This window comes from Gadus macrocephalus, chromosome 15 (assembly GCF_031168955.1).
Source record: "Gadus macrocephalus chromosome 15, ASM3116895v1".
NCBI lineage: Eukaryota > Metazoa > Chordata > Actinopteri > Gadiformes > Gadidae > Gadus > Gadus macrocephalus.
In genome coordinates, this window is record NC_082396.1 from 5,755,836 (window position 1) to 5,770,889 (window position 15,054).

Genomic DNA, 15,054 nt, shown 5'->3' on the forward strand with positions numbered 1-15,054 from the left:
GCATGGTCATTGCTTGGTTTGTTGTTTTTAATACAAAAGTCTGTACATAAGGTTACACAAAGATCCCAAAAAACAAAAGACTAAATAAAAATAAATCCAAAATAGATACCTTTTTTTTTTTTAGCTCTCGGTGGCACTGAAATAAGCATGGAGGATATTGAAAGTTATTAATACTTCAGAGTGTAAACGCCGGCACAGAAGCGGTCTCCGCTGATCCTAAACAGTCTCTTCCCCCGTCAGAACCGAGCCAACAGCTCTGCGGGGGATCGAAGCCGAAGCACAACCACATGAACAGACGCACGGAAAGAAAGCAGTAGTTTCAACAACACCTCTTCCTGTCGTTTGCCAGCCAATGAGCATGCAGCGATGCCTGGCATGGGTCCATCGGCGTATGTGGCGTTCCCCCCCGTTGGCTCTCAGTCACAGTCTGACATGCCGGGTCATGTGGCACATCGTGTTCACCTGGATTCCCAAACCCTGTCCCACTCAGTGAGGAGTATCATGCAATAGGTCAGATGTTGCGTCAGAGGGCCCTACAAAGAGATTCAAATCCGACATGGCCCCTTGTACGAAGAGCGCGTCATGGGAAAACAGCCGCGGAATTCAAAAAGGCACAGCGGTTCATTCTGTTACTAAACATCCTCATAACATCATGGAGAATCGTGCACAGTCTGCACATATAATCGGGGCCTTAATTCCTTTCACAAAATATAGCCTCTATATAAACTTGAACACTCAAAAATACAAGCGATGCGTGTGTACCCAGCGGCAATGTTGTCGTTCTACACCACGGAACCGTTGTGTGTGGAAACCAAGTGGGACACGGTTCGTTCATAAAGTCTATTGTCTTAGCATAGGGGTCGTAGATTTACATTCACATGTTGCTTTGTACAATATAGCAGGTTGATGGGTTCACTTAAGGCCGTTTGTGAGCAGTGTCAAGAAAATACCTTGATTTTAATTCATCGTTAACTCACTATTTGATGAAATTGATTGATTGATACCCAATCACCTCACGAGTGTGATAGAATAGCTACCTGCAAGGGAATATGATATAAATGCCACCGCCAAACCATTTAAACCAACAGAGGGGGTCAGGTTCCCTTTAAATAAATCAATGCTGCTAATGGTCTTGATAGTGCAAATATCAGCCAATGAAGTTCAACTGGGTTTAAAATGTAACGACTGTTGTTAATCTGAGCTGTATTCTTTGCTTTAGTTGACAGATAATTGAAACGATATTGAAGTAATAACTATCACTACGTTAGGCGTTGTATACGTAAAATATTATTTCAGCGAAATATCACATTTTTAAAGATGCTATCTATCGCATCATTTCCAGATGGAAAATTATCTGGGTTGATGTAATGACATCTCAAATCACAATCATCTTTGTATATTATTTATCTTCAAATATTAATTATTATTGATCGTTTCGCTATGCAAACCATTTCCATATAGATACAAAACGACGTACAAAAAAACTAAACAAAAACAGACATGCTGTTGTACAAACTTAAACAGGCCAAAATACAAAGTTTCAATTAGAAAAATGTGCTATGTACATTTTTTCCAAATAAAGTCAATATCAATGTCCTCACCACAATACAAATGTCAAAATACGCACAATTAAAAACGCAATACACAAACTACGCACACTTGAACATTCAGACAAGTGAATGTCTCTTTGGCTGGTGTGTGTGTGTGTGGTGTGTGTGTGTGTGGGGTGTGTGGGGTGTGGGTGTGTGTGTGTGTGTGTGTGTGTGCGCGCGCTGACTCATTTCAAAATAAGCATGCGCAAGCACAACAACACCATCTGTGGTATAGAAAAAAGGTTACAATGACTGCCGTGGTGAACAGCGCAGTATATTTATTTAGCAAATAGATATATATATATATAGATATATATATATCTATCTAAATATATATTAGATGAACTCACATGGATAAGCAACACATAGGCCCTTGATTGTGTGTGTGTCTGTTTGTTTATGTGTGTGTTTGTGTCGCCAGGCCACGCCGTGACGTACGGTTTCGCAGAGGAAGGCAGCAATAAATAGAAACCTCAGTCCGTCCCATGTGTCAGTGGGTCTGTCCGTGGGTGCCGGCGGCTCCGCCCCAGCAGGGCGCGCCCTCCGCCCGTCAGTCCCCCTTGGAGCCCTGGGCCGCGTCCAGGTTCACCACCTTCAGCTCCGTCAGTGTGCTGCTACTGCCGCTCGACTGCTGTCCAATCACCATCTGCGGCGGGGAGACGACCACGCCCACGTTAGAACGCACCAACCGGTGGCAGGCGGGGGCGGTCACGTGACCTTGCCTGATTGGATAGCAGCTCGCTCTGGTGGGATACCGCCGCACAAACACGCCGACACACACACTGGGCCATCTGGCAACACTCTAAATGGTGCAATCTGTTGTTGCAGAGTAAAATAGTGCAGCTAATAACCGAGTATAAATGCAAGTATAAATGTTTACACTTAAGTACACACATACACACACAAGAACACACACAAACAAGAACACAGACAGACACAAGAACAGACAGACCAAAGAATAGACACAGACCGAACCATACACGCATACACACACACACGCCCGAGTACAAGTGGTTGATGTAAGGTGTGAACGTTGGGTGTCAGAGCCCGCCACAAGGGGCCGCCGCCGCCATGCGTTAGTGGCACTCAGTGGCATGCAGGTTGCGGAGGGAGAATAGGGGAGTTTCACTTGTGAAATGGAGATCTTGCCGTACTGGGTGAAGCTGCACCGCTGAGACGGGGATCTGCACCGAGCCCGGAGGGGCCGCCAGGAACACCTGGGGGACGCCACCTGGGAGCACACACACACACACACACACACACACACACACACACACACACACACACACACACACACACACACACACACACACACACACACACACACACACACACAAAGAGAGAGACCCACAAGCACAAACGCACACAAAGACACACGCATGCAGAAAAACACGCACGCAGACAAAAAAAAAAAGTTGTCAGAGGATTTGATTCATGGAATTCTGTCTGATTTCAACAAATGTGGGAAAAATGCCTCACATAAAAAACTATGTATACACCACTGTTAATTAATAATATTTTTAAGATACATGTCAATAATGAGCAGACAGGGGCTAGGCATCCTATTCTAGGGTCCTATGGGTAAAAGTACGAGACACTGTTTGGGGTGTAAGGGGGAGTCTTGAAGTCTCACCTGAGTCCTGGCCCTGGCCGTGGGACACGTGCATGGAGGAGGAGCCCTGGGAGAAGGCGTTGAGCACGGCCAGCCCCCCGTCAGTCAGCGCGGGCGAGGAGGTGTACATCACCGTGTGGGGGCTGGGGTACATCATGTGACCCGCCGAGCCCGACGTCGTGACGATGTTGGCCGGCATGCTCGCCGTCGCTGCACGGAGAGAAGAGGAAAGGAAATGCTGGAAAGGAAGTATAAACGGAACGGGCGTCGAAGTTCAGACTCTGGCCACCAGATTGCGCTCTTGGGCTGAGGTCGGTACCGTTTGTCTGCGTGTGAAATCGCACTACGTTTTTGTTTATGTTTGGCCACATTTAAGACTGAGTTTCTGAAGCATTGGTTTAGTTTATTGAAGTAATAAACTGGACTAACAGAGTAAAGTTTTGTATATTTAGCCGTTTTTGTTATTTTGAGCACCATTGTGTCAAATCGTCACTCTCATTTGTATGGTCACTGCCAAGAAGAACTAAGGACCATTGACAATACGTATATCTCAGAGAAATACACCTTATTTTCATGAAATTGAACAAAACCGCAAACTTTGTGCAGAGCAACCAAAGTACACATTGCATCTTGAGCACAAGACCATCTACTGAAAACAACCTCACATCCCTACTTACCATCCTCAAGATCTGCCTGTGTCAGTCTGACTCTCTGCCGTGTTTCATTTTTATAGACTTTGTTCATATCAGTAGCCTTGTGAGAACGCCCGGATTCTCACATGTGCAGTCATTGCGACCTTACACCGTTTAAGAACTCTCAGCTCTTGTCTAAGCCGGATGGAAGTAGAGCAAAAGAATGAAGGTTTCTGTTCATATTTCAACATCATTATTTAGTCTCTTGTTTAGCTATTTTGTTTTTCATCAGCAGACCTTTGCCGTGTTCCAATACCCGTACTTCCATGAGTATACTTAAAGGAAGTACACTATCTGCACTATCCGTACTCACTTGAGTACGGTAATTTTTCAGATGTGAGTGCTGTTCCAAATCGAGTACTCCGTGGTGCACTTACCGGAAATGACGATCACGATTGCCGCCGCGGCTCCTCCCCCGCAATAAACATCCCTTTTGAACGGTGAACTCTTTACGCCTAGCAGCTATAAAAAGCTATAGAAACTATAAAAACTACAAAATGACTATTAATGCAGGCTATGTGGGAAATGCGCCGACTTTGGCTCAGCCTGGCTCCGCCTCTTCCGCTACGTAGCTAAGATGGCTGCCGTTGAGTACGGAGAGTGTCCTTCGATCCAGGCCCCCAGGATAGGCGCATACTTCCGCAATCCACCAGTGCTCAGAGGCCAAGCCTGGTATTGCAGCTGTTTAAGCTGGCTGTGGACGGGGGTCCGTCATTTCAGGTGGCCCAGAAGTAGATATCGCCGTCCACTCCAATACAAGTGGGGAACAGGATTGTGTCTCCGCAAAAAAATTCTGGATATCAATCAAAGGCTCATAATTACCTTCATGCCATGTCCTAAAAAAATGTAAGTTTTTTCTTTCCTTAACGCCACCTCAAGCGTTTTATTAGCCGTTATCTCGCTGGGGAAGAGGGGTGTGCAGCTGAAAGGAGTCGTAGTGAAGCAAATGGCATCCGAGAGGGCCTAGTTCAGTGCTCCGTTTTTTGGACTGGTTCATCTGCTGCTCAATAACTCTCACGGTCCTCTGCTTGCGATCATTGTGATTCATCATGTATTGATCCATTTATTCAAAAGATCCAAAGACAAAGAAGCGGTGCATTACGGTATCAGTTCTATATTTCTGCATCCGGTACGTCACGGACTAGGTCACGTGTCTTGGCCACATAACGCGGAAGCAAATCACTCCTGTATGATGCCCTGCGCCACTGAGCAGTTTCCATAGGAATGAATGGGCGGCCATTTTCGGTCTGTGGTCCATCCTTTAATATGTCCATGCTTCGATCCCATGTTCGATCCACACTTCACGATTAGCCCATTTTGAGTACGGCATCCGGGTCCTTGAAGTATACTTCTTTTCGCCGGATCTGAATTGGAACAGTACGGACAGTACGGGTATTGGAACACAGCCCTTGTCTTTCAAGATCTGAATCTCCCTCCCCTGAGCCCTGATTGGTCCTAACATATTTCAAGTTTTGGTTGAGGCTTAGGATTGGATGGAGGCAGGTCTGCTTTGTACAGAGGAACCAAGCTCTCTAGATCAGGATGTTTCACAAGGCTAGGGGCTAGGCTTCTTGCGCTAAAAGATTCAAAGATTCAAAAAGCTTTATTGTCTAGTATGTTGCCATACTAGAAAATTGTCTTTTGACTGAAGGCTTGGAGGTGTGTGTGTGTGTGTGTGTGTGTGTGTGTGTGTGTGTGTTATTTGAAGGCTCACAGGCTAGGCGGCGGACATTGAGGGAATCGAACCTCTAAACTGGAGACCCTAGACCCGCTACCTGAGACCCTAGATCTGAAACCCTAGACCAGGGACTCTAGACCCAGGATCCTCGACCTGACATCTGAAGCCCCAGACCCTAGCCACTACGCTTTGCTCCTTGCCCACAGTGGGGGTCGTACCGGTGCAGATGGCGTGGGACTTCTCTGGAGCACGCACGCACCAACTAAAACATCCGCCCCCAACCCCCAACCCCCAAACCGTGTCCACATCTTCCCCTCAGAGCGCCTGTGTATCTGCAGGCCAGTTCCCCTTTCCAACTGTAGTGTGGACCTGAGCCTCACCCTCGCTCTACTGAGAGACATTAACAAACGGATGCATCCATGTTTGTTTTTTAGAAGCAACACAGAGTGTGTTTGAACGTCAGAGAGGCTAAACTGTTCTCTGACCCCCAAATCAAAGCACAGGACAAACAAATCAGTAATAATAGTAATTAAAACACATGCTTATCGTGAGAGACCTATTGAGACACATTAGGACGAATCAAATGTTGTAATCGGGCCCCCCTCAACGCTTGTGCAGTGGCTCCAAGCTGTGGAGTCGGGGAACCCCACCAAGCTTGATTCCTCTTGTTTGAAAAGGTCTCATAGACTTCCAGCATAAACATACTGACAAGCTTATGACTCAGAGCCACGAGCAAACGACTCCTGATCCATGGGTTGGTGGTAGGGCGATGCCATCACGTTCACCGGGACTTTGATAATAACCGCAGCTGTTGTTTAGGTAATAACTATTTATGTTGAAGCAGATGCATCAAGTTAAAGTTAGGGGTCTTCAGAGCTGGAAACGGGGTCACGGTCCAAAAACGGAATGGAACCACTGGACTAATTTTATAGTGATAGCCGCCGCGGACCTGGGTGTGTCTGTGGGCCTGCTAGATGTGAGACAGGGGCTAGCAAGATGCTAGCTAGAGGCTTGCGAGAGGCTAGCGAGAGGCTTGCGAGAGTCTAACCAGATAGTAGATAGCGGCTTGTGAGAGGCTAGCACGAGGCTAGTGTGAGGCTAGCGTGGGGCTAGCGTGGGGGCCAGCTAGATGTTAGCGAGATGCTAGCGAGGTGCTAACGAAATGCTAGCAAGAGGCTAGCGTAGGGGATAGCCAGATGCTAGCGTTGGGCTAGCAAGATGCTACCGAGAAGCTAACGAGCAGCAGCAGCAGTAGGAAGGCGGGGGTTGGGGTGGGGGTTGGAGTGGGGTGGTGTGGGGGGGAGGGGTCACCTGCGAGGGAGACTGCGGCGGGGAATCGGAACACGGCCTGGGCCCCCTGCGCGGCGTGCTGGCCCGCCAGCGCCAGAGAGTGGTGCTGCAGCTGGCTCAGAGGAATGGTGGGGGTGCCGGGGGGAAGGGCTGTGCCTGCTGGAGGGGGCAACGCCGTTGGGGGGGGGGGGGGGGGGTGTAACGGGAGGGGGGGAGACACGGACGAATGAGTGGACAGAAAGACGGATGAAGTACCGACCATCAAACAGACATACAGGAAGAGACAAGTTAGGTGCGTTTAGTTTAGTTAGTTATGGATTAGCGCTGGTGAGGCTGGAGATGTACTTGCCTTTAGCTACTTCTTCTATATTTAGATTTATGTTACAATAAATGCATATTTTTTAGGAATAAAATCCCATCTACAACCTGCAGTACCCTCATGTACCACTGGTGGTTTGAGCAGCACGGGTTGAAACGTACTGCTCTTGGGGAGTCCTCCAGTAACGCATGTAGTACACAGGTGTGTTTGTACACAAGTGTGTGAACAATTCCCTTCACAATGCAAAACGCGTGGCTGAAAACCAAATCCACCTCCGGCTTTATTGTTTTACGACATCGTTGTTCACAGGTGGATAATTTGAAAGGTCGTCAAAGGGGCATTAGAACGCACACAAAAAACAAAAACGATATGGCCTTTCTTGTCGTCAACGTTTCGAGAAACGTGCATAACCTTCGTTTACAAATCCTCGAGTTCTCCCACCGTCGGACCCTACTCTCTGAACCCTACTCAAACGGAGTGTAAATATTGTGGTTCCCGTCCCATTTGTCCACAGGCTCCTCCAAACAGTTGCTTTATGGGGGCCCAGCAGCAGCAGCCCAGGGCAGGCCGTCTACTGGGGCCGTGGTCAGCGCTTGGGGGGGGCAGGGGTCTGTTGTTCCACCTGCCAGTCCTGCCATGTGCCAGACAGGTGGTGCCAGACAGGGGGTGCAAGACAGGGGGTGCAAGACAGGGGGTGCAAGACAGGGGGTGCAAGACAGGAAGCGAGAGAGCGGCATAGGGTGCAGAGAGAGAGAGAGCGAGAAAGAGAAAGAGAAAGAGAGAAAAGTTTAAGGTGTTGCACACAAGGGAGCTTCGAAGGGAGAGAAAGCGAGAGTGAAGGAGAAACAAGTGGAAGGTGTTTAATACGTGATGAAAGGGGGGAAATGAATGCAGAGGAACTAAAGAGACTGGGAGAGACATAACAAACACCACAGGATAGCTCAACACAGAGAGGCCTGCCCGGCTTGTTCCTTCAGTCATCAGTCAACTCAGCGGTATTCTATTTCTCCGTCTGCCCCCAGCCACTGGATGCTGCCACAGCTGTACACGAACACAATACAGGATTGTTCTGCGCAGCATTAGAAACAACTCACACACATAAGGAGCCTCACAGCAGGTCCTTTTGTTTAGAATACTATCAGGTAGGGCTGGATGAAAAAAATCGATTTAATTGATTTTGGTTCGATTTCATTAAAATTTTGCAACAGCGATTCATAGGGCATGAGATCGATTTTTTTTGCTGTTTTGTTACCATTATTATTATTTTTGCACTTTAATAAACGATGCCTTAATGCAATTTGCAGTGATGGAGTTTTGTAGTTCAAGTACACTTTCACTTGCTATTCCTTTCTAATTTCAAAATTGCACTTTTGAGACTTGAGACAGTTTTTGTTTAAAGCTCAAGTTTAAACTGTCCAATTTACAAGTGTGCACTTAAAACCTGTTGTTTAAGATGAAGAGAAAAAATAAAGTACATCTGTATTTTGTAACACAGTTGAGCCATTTTCATTACTTAAGAGCAGATTGAATCGAATCGTGATTAAACGATTCAGAACCTTACGAATCAAAATCGAATTGATTTAGGAAATTGGCCATGATACCCAGCCTTACTATCGAGTCAGAGGCCTGTTAGAACCCTAGTATGGCGTCCCTGTTAGAACCCTAGCATGGAGTCCTACGTCATATTTGGTTCAAGCAGCAGTAAACATGGCCTCTGTGTGTGTATTTGTGCGCGTGTGCGTGTGTTTAAGTGCATGTGTGTGCGCAAGTCCATGTGTGCATGCGAGTGCGTGTGAGTGCATAAGTGTGCATATGCATGTCTGTGTGTGGGTGAGTATATGCGTGTGTGCGAGTGTATGTGTGTGTGTGCGAGTACATGCATGCGTGTGTGAGTACATGCATGTGTGTGCGACTGCATGTATGTGTGTGTGCGTGCGTGCATGTGTGCATGTGCACACCGTGTCCAGCTTCAGGATGGGCCGTGTCCTCCAGAGAGAAGCACCTCCATTGTAAACAGTGGGGCTCATACCGTCTGTCCTCCTTCGAATATTCATGACTAATTACAGCGCAGTGTTCTTCAGCTCTTGGCCCGAGTCCATTGTGCGCTGCAAGCCTAATTATTCCTCTGACAGAGCTTTCAAAAGGCTGTAGCCCTCAGCATGACCTGAATATGAATATATATCTTCTTTAATAAATGAATGAATGGCACCCAAAGACGATGAGGGTTATGAGGTGTTGTGGCGAGAGAATCGACGGGGAGACAAAAGGACAGGACCAGGGTTGAGGGGCGGGGCTGAGGGTCTTGTCATGAGCCTTACTTCAAACACAGAAGACCAAAAGTGGATGTTGAGTGGTCCCCATCGTCGCGATCTCTCTACAACATTTTCACATCAGAAACCTCATGATGGTGTTTTCAGCCATGGATGGTGTTTCCGTAATAAAGCAACAAGTCTACGTCACAAAGCACACTAGCACGTATCTATATTATTATTATCATCGATATTATTATTACTGTGGTTGACTCGGCTGAATACGAGGTGATCCAACGAAACAAACCAGTAAACATTTGCCGGTGAAATAACTATTAGTTTTTATCATATCGAGGGTTAGCATCACTGTTAGCATTAGCGTCTCAATTTCAGTCATCTTCCCAGACCTTCCACCTCGCCTTTCATTTTGCCGGCGTCACAATTTCAGTTTAGAGAAAAAGTGGATATTATATTAGAGTGTGATGGAGACTCCTTGAGAAGCACCTTTGGTCAATGAAGCATGAAATGGAACCTCAATCAGCGCCCGCACACACACACACACACACACACACACACACACACCTGGCATGAACGTGAATCCCCCCGGCAGCTGCATGACCCCCGAGGTGGCTCCGCCGCCGGCTTTCAGGAGGGTCCCGTTGGCGCCGGAGTTGCCGCCGCCGGCCGAGACTGGCGCCAGGTAGTTGGTGATGGGGAAGGAGCTGCTGACCTGCATGCTGGTGGAGGTGGTGGGCACCGTGGACTGCCCGCTGGTCACCACGCCCCCTGGCAGGCTGGCCACCGTGAAGGCCGGCTTCAGCGTGTCCTGGAGGGGGGGGGGGGGGGGGGGGGGGGGGAGGAGCCATGAGTGGACTAGTTTAACTTTTGATTGTATAATTGTTCTTCCTACAGGATGTGGAATATAGACAAACAAGCTAAAATCTCCGTGAGCGATGTTGCCAGATTGGGTGGGAAATCTGGCCCAATCTGGCAACACTGTCCGCAAACTCGTTCCCCCTCAGCCTCGAACCTCAGCCTTCATCCTCAGCCTCAACCCCCACCCTCGGCCCCCACCCTCGGCCTTCACCCATCGGCCTTCACCCATCGGCCTTAACATCCTGCTCATGCTGGCGGCGTTACAAACATCCGGCAAATTCATGCTCAAATCAGAACACTGAACAATGATCTCTCCATCCGGACAGAACCCAACAGGTTGTGCGCTGGCATGCTCTGGCTTGCTCGGTATATTCATATGTGGAGAACATTGGCAATCTGGATTGCGTTGCACCCAAGACAGGGCTGTGAACTGTGGTTTAGCACTTTAGCGTTAGTGCTTTGAATTGGGTGGAAAGGCTGCAGCCTTACTGAGCAATGTGCACCAATCAGTGACTACAGTGGAGAAAGAATGAAAAAAAAAAGCACTTTGTATAAATAAACTTCTTCTGACTTCAGGACTGGAGCCGGGAGCCCTTCCTGTTTGGAAGAGGGGTCTCTTATGTTTCCCTTTCTACTCCACTATGCTCCGCCGTGACGGCAGGTTGACCAGCTGGTTAAGCCTTATTACAGAGAGTGTCAGTTGCCAGCACCTAAAACAGCCCTATTAATAGTCCCCTCTCCTCTGTGAGCAGCTGGAGTCAAAGCACCTAGCCGCGGAGCGACAGAGAGCAGGCTTGTGGCTTTGTCAAGGTTGGATGGATGGGTGGGTCCCAGACCGGAATGGCCCAGACTAGAGTCATGCGCAGAGGAACGACCAAGGCCTGAGGCAGGGCAGGGTAATAGATCGTAGGGGGATTTAACTAATTGTACCCGTATGTACCATGAGGGCTGGTTAATGGACCCAGCTCGCCGCCTCAATCAAGGGATTTCCCCCTACCAACGTGGTGCAGCTCTTTCAGGCTTCGGCTACGACAGAGCTTGCCTTTGTGAGCCGCAGCCGTCACCGCGGGACGCGACGCGATAGGACATTTGCTTAAATGCCGGTGATCCCAACCTGATATTCAAATCCCAAACTGCAGCAGTCGTGCACACAACTAGAGCAACTCCTCTGAAAACACAAGCCGGCTCAAACCAAGATTTCACTGGTGCTAAATAAAGACCCAAAATTGGGACCAAAAACATAGTGGCACACATTAACCGAGCAAGGTTGGTGATGAAGCAGTAGAATCTGCTATGTTCATGTGTGTGTGTCTAGTTTGTGTGTGCGTGTTTGTGTCCGTGCATTCGAGCGTGCGTGTGCGTGGGCCCCATGAGGAGACTTCAGTAGGTGTCAGGCCACGTACTGAACACTCATCTCAGCCCACATCGTCCACACCTACACACTCCTATGTTGGCTTCAACAAGACGCTGGGAGGATGGTTTAGAACGGCTCCACTTATAGCCGAGAACAGCACCAGCCTGCCCTGCATTTATTTCCCTGAGAGGGGGAGGTGGACATCTTCTGCACCGCGTTCAGATCAAGGAAGACCCCTGGACCTGAGAGCCAGCTTCCTTGAGACGATGCAATGAGGGAAAAGGCTGTCCGAGAGGGATGGAGCGAAGTCAGCCCTGAGGAGAATACTTTGTGGTGGGATGGTAGGAATCAGGGGGCCGGCACTCACAACAACGCCAGCAGCGGCACCAGCGTGTGGAGGAAGGAGGGGGATCACAGTTGGCCTTGGAAAAATGAGCAAGAGCCACCAAACGCCCCCACAAAACCAACAACAACAACAACACAGATAGGATCAAGGAGCATGGAGGATGGAGAGATGGGAGGGGGGGGGGGGGGGGGGGGGGAGTGGGGCAGATACCAGACAGAGGGTTCAACATGTTGGGGGGGGCGGGGGGGGGGGTTTGGGGGGATGTCAGCACAGCAGGCCTGATACCACCTACAGTGGAGCTATTGATTTGTAGAGCGGACTGATCAAACACAGGACTTGGTGAGAGAGCAGAGGAGTAGGCCGTGTTCAGGGCCCACCAATCACACGTTACCACATGACACACACCCCCACACACACACACACACACACACGTCTTAACCTTTGTAGTTCTGAGACACAAGTGGGAGTGTATCGCTCCCATATTTTAATGCACTCCAGATTTCCAACGGGTTGGGATGAGGAACTAAATGATTATGGATGTCACTAATGTGTCGGGGAGAACACAATGGGGCCGCGGTTCCCATTGTGTTTCCTTTCTGACGTGAATCAGACAACAGCCCGAGAGGAGTGGAGACAAGGACGACGGCAGGCGACGGCACATCAACAGGAGGGGACCGTAGAATAGGACCCGAGTGGCGTTGATCTACAGCCAGCTGGGGGATGGCTTTGCGCGTGCCCATATCTGAGCTGAACCCGGGGGGGGCTTGGCAGGTCCAGGGTCGTTCACCTTGTTAGTTAAACACCAGCGGATCGGAATGGGTTGACTCTCTTTCACTTCAAAGAAAAGAACATGCGAATCTGCGCTACTCACCAGCTTCAGAAAAAGACTAAAGTCTTGCTTGTTCAGAGTTCACCTGGACTCTGCAAAGCCTCCCCCCTCTCACGCACTTACTGCATGCTGTACGTCCTTGAACTTAGAAAATAGTACTTAGCATTGTGTAGCATCTTATCCTAGCTATCTTTGTTGTATACGGGGAATGGGTTAACCTTTTGATAGTGCTTGGCACTTGGTTCTATGAACATCCTCGCTGTACCGACAGCGATATAGTGTTGTTTTTCCTTCTTCTGATAACTGTACTTATTGTAAGTCACTTTGGATAAGAGCGTCTGCTAAAAGCCCTGAACGTTAATGTTAATGCTAAGCTACTCTCTCAACCAACCCCGAACGCCTGGTCCTTTTTCCTACGCCACCGTGAAGCCATGCATGCATTGAAATGAGTCATGTGGCCGATAACAACCTTAACAAACATTCATAATATATAGCCGTTGCAATCTGTTGCTCCGACGACAACCGACGTTGCCTTTTCGTACCGCGCCCGAGAATGCCAAATGCAGTGGGCTGAAACAAACACAGAGAGACAGAGACAGAGAGAGACACACTCGTGACTTGGCTGCACCATTACAAACATAATAGCTCTGCACCCATGGGGGCCCTCTCTCTTCGTCCTGACCGTCCTGGAAAAGGGTGAGCACAGGGAGGAGAGGGACAGCCTGGAGGCTGGAAGGCCGGGCCCTGAGGTTTGGGATAGAGGGGGGGGACGGGCATGAGGTTCACGTGGGACAGGCGACCGGGGGACTGGAGAGAGGATAAGGGAGAGGGCAACAGCTGAGGGGACAGACAGCTGGCAGGGAACCTGATCACCTCTGAGTGTGGACGGACGGAGGGTGTGTGTGTGGGGGGGGGGGGGGGGGGTTGATATTAACCCTTGTTGCGCCAGCTGAGGCGACAGCAGACGTGAGGCCTTGTCACACACACACACACACACACACACACACACACACACACACACACACACACACACACACACACACACACACACACACACACACACACACACACACACACACACACACACACACACACACACACACACACACACACACACACACACGATACCTAAGTTTATATATATCGGACAAACTACAGCTCCAGTGAACCATTTTAAGTAATTTAATATGTAAAGTTCAACCTTAGACAACACAAGACAGTTGCTCTCGCCTCCAACATCGGATCCTGTTTATTTCACTTTCTTGATATCAGATCCCTTTCTGCGGATTCATTCCTCACCACCATTACCACATCTCACGCTGGGTGTTAACGCCGGCCAAACCCAGCGGTGGCATGTGTGAATCCCCTCCTGCGGACAGCCCTGTGTCACCGTGTTCTCCGGTGGTGTTTGACCGTGGCCTGCAGCACCGGCCCTGCCAGGCAGTGGCCATAGCCCTGACCTACATACGGCTCCCCCGCTGACCTCCGGCGTTGTTTGACCGTGTCTTTCCTGTGCAAACGGTGGCTCTATAAACAGCTCCTCCTCCCCGTTCCAGAGTGGAGCCGCTGCATAGTAAACATAGACCAGGATGGTGTCATGCATTCCGACGCACCAGCAGTGGGGTCTGGGTGGGTGGTGGTGTGTGAGGGGCGGGGTTTGGGGGGGAGGGGGCGGGGGGCTGGGAGAGCCTCATTGCCCAGCAATGTTAAAGCGTAGAAACCAAGCGAACTTTATTTTTTTTGACTTTATTTTTCTTCCTTCCCTTCTCCGTGGCTAATTACGTATCCTGTTTGTTCTGGTGTGCGGTCGTGATTGAAAAGGACTGTCTGATAAGACGAAGGTTTAGAAGACAACCATCTGCCCTACATCTGACACCGTTCTCATGAAATGACTTGAAAGTAGTGGTTCACTTCACTTCAGAAGGTTTTTGGTTGGTCAGCTCTGATTGGCTGACAGTTGACAGTGGCTGTTCCTGGTAAAAGGTCAACACAGTTTGACCTCAATCACTTGCTCGAACACATGCTTCTCACATCTCCACTTAACCACTGAAATAACCTCTCACAAAGTTAATTGAGCCCTTGGCTTCATACTGATTCAAAACAGTAAAATGTGAGAAATTGGAGAAACATGCCACTTGGTCATTTGACAGCATTCCAAATTCACAAATGACTTGTGGTATATTTCTACTTTTAGCCCGTACAGCTTCTCAGACACTG

At 49.0% G+C, this 15,054-nt stretch overlaps 1 protein-coding gene across 1 annotated transcript; it reads right to left on the reverse strand.

The window, feature by feature from the left end:
- Positions 1-6: 6 nt before the first annotated feature.
- LOC132473626 (serum response factor-like) lies at positions 7-14,440 on the reverse strand. The gene is made up of 8 exons (XM_060073831.1): positions 14,321-14,440; positions 13,624-13,644; positions 13,520-13,523; positions 10,015-10,449; positions 6,886-7,023; positions 3,226-3,414; positions 2,747-2,823; positions 7-2,238 (listed from the first exon to the last, which is right to left on the reverse strand). The coding sequence occupies exons 1-8, from the start codon at positions 14,438-14,440 to the stop codon at positions 2,143-2,145; spliced, it is 1,080 nt and encodes a 359-aa protein (XP_059929814.1). The 3' UTR covers positions 7-2,142.
- Between the last annotated feature and the right edge of the window lie 614 nt (positions 14,441-15,054).

Coding starts and splice junctions, on each gene's coding strand:
- LOC132473626 (XM_060073831.1), bottom strand. CDS start 14,440: ATGCATGACACCATCCTGGTCTATGTTTACTATGCAGCGGCTCCACTC. Junction 13,645..14,320: donor ACGGTCAAACAACGCCGGAG/GTCAGCGGGGGA, acceptor TCCTCTCTCCAG/TCCCCCGGTCGCCTGTCCCA. Junction 2,824..3,225: donor CGGCCAGGGCCAGGACTCAG/GTGAGACTTCAA, acceptor GTGTGCTCCCAG/GTGGCGTCCCCCAGGTGTTC.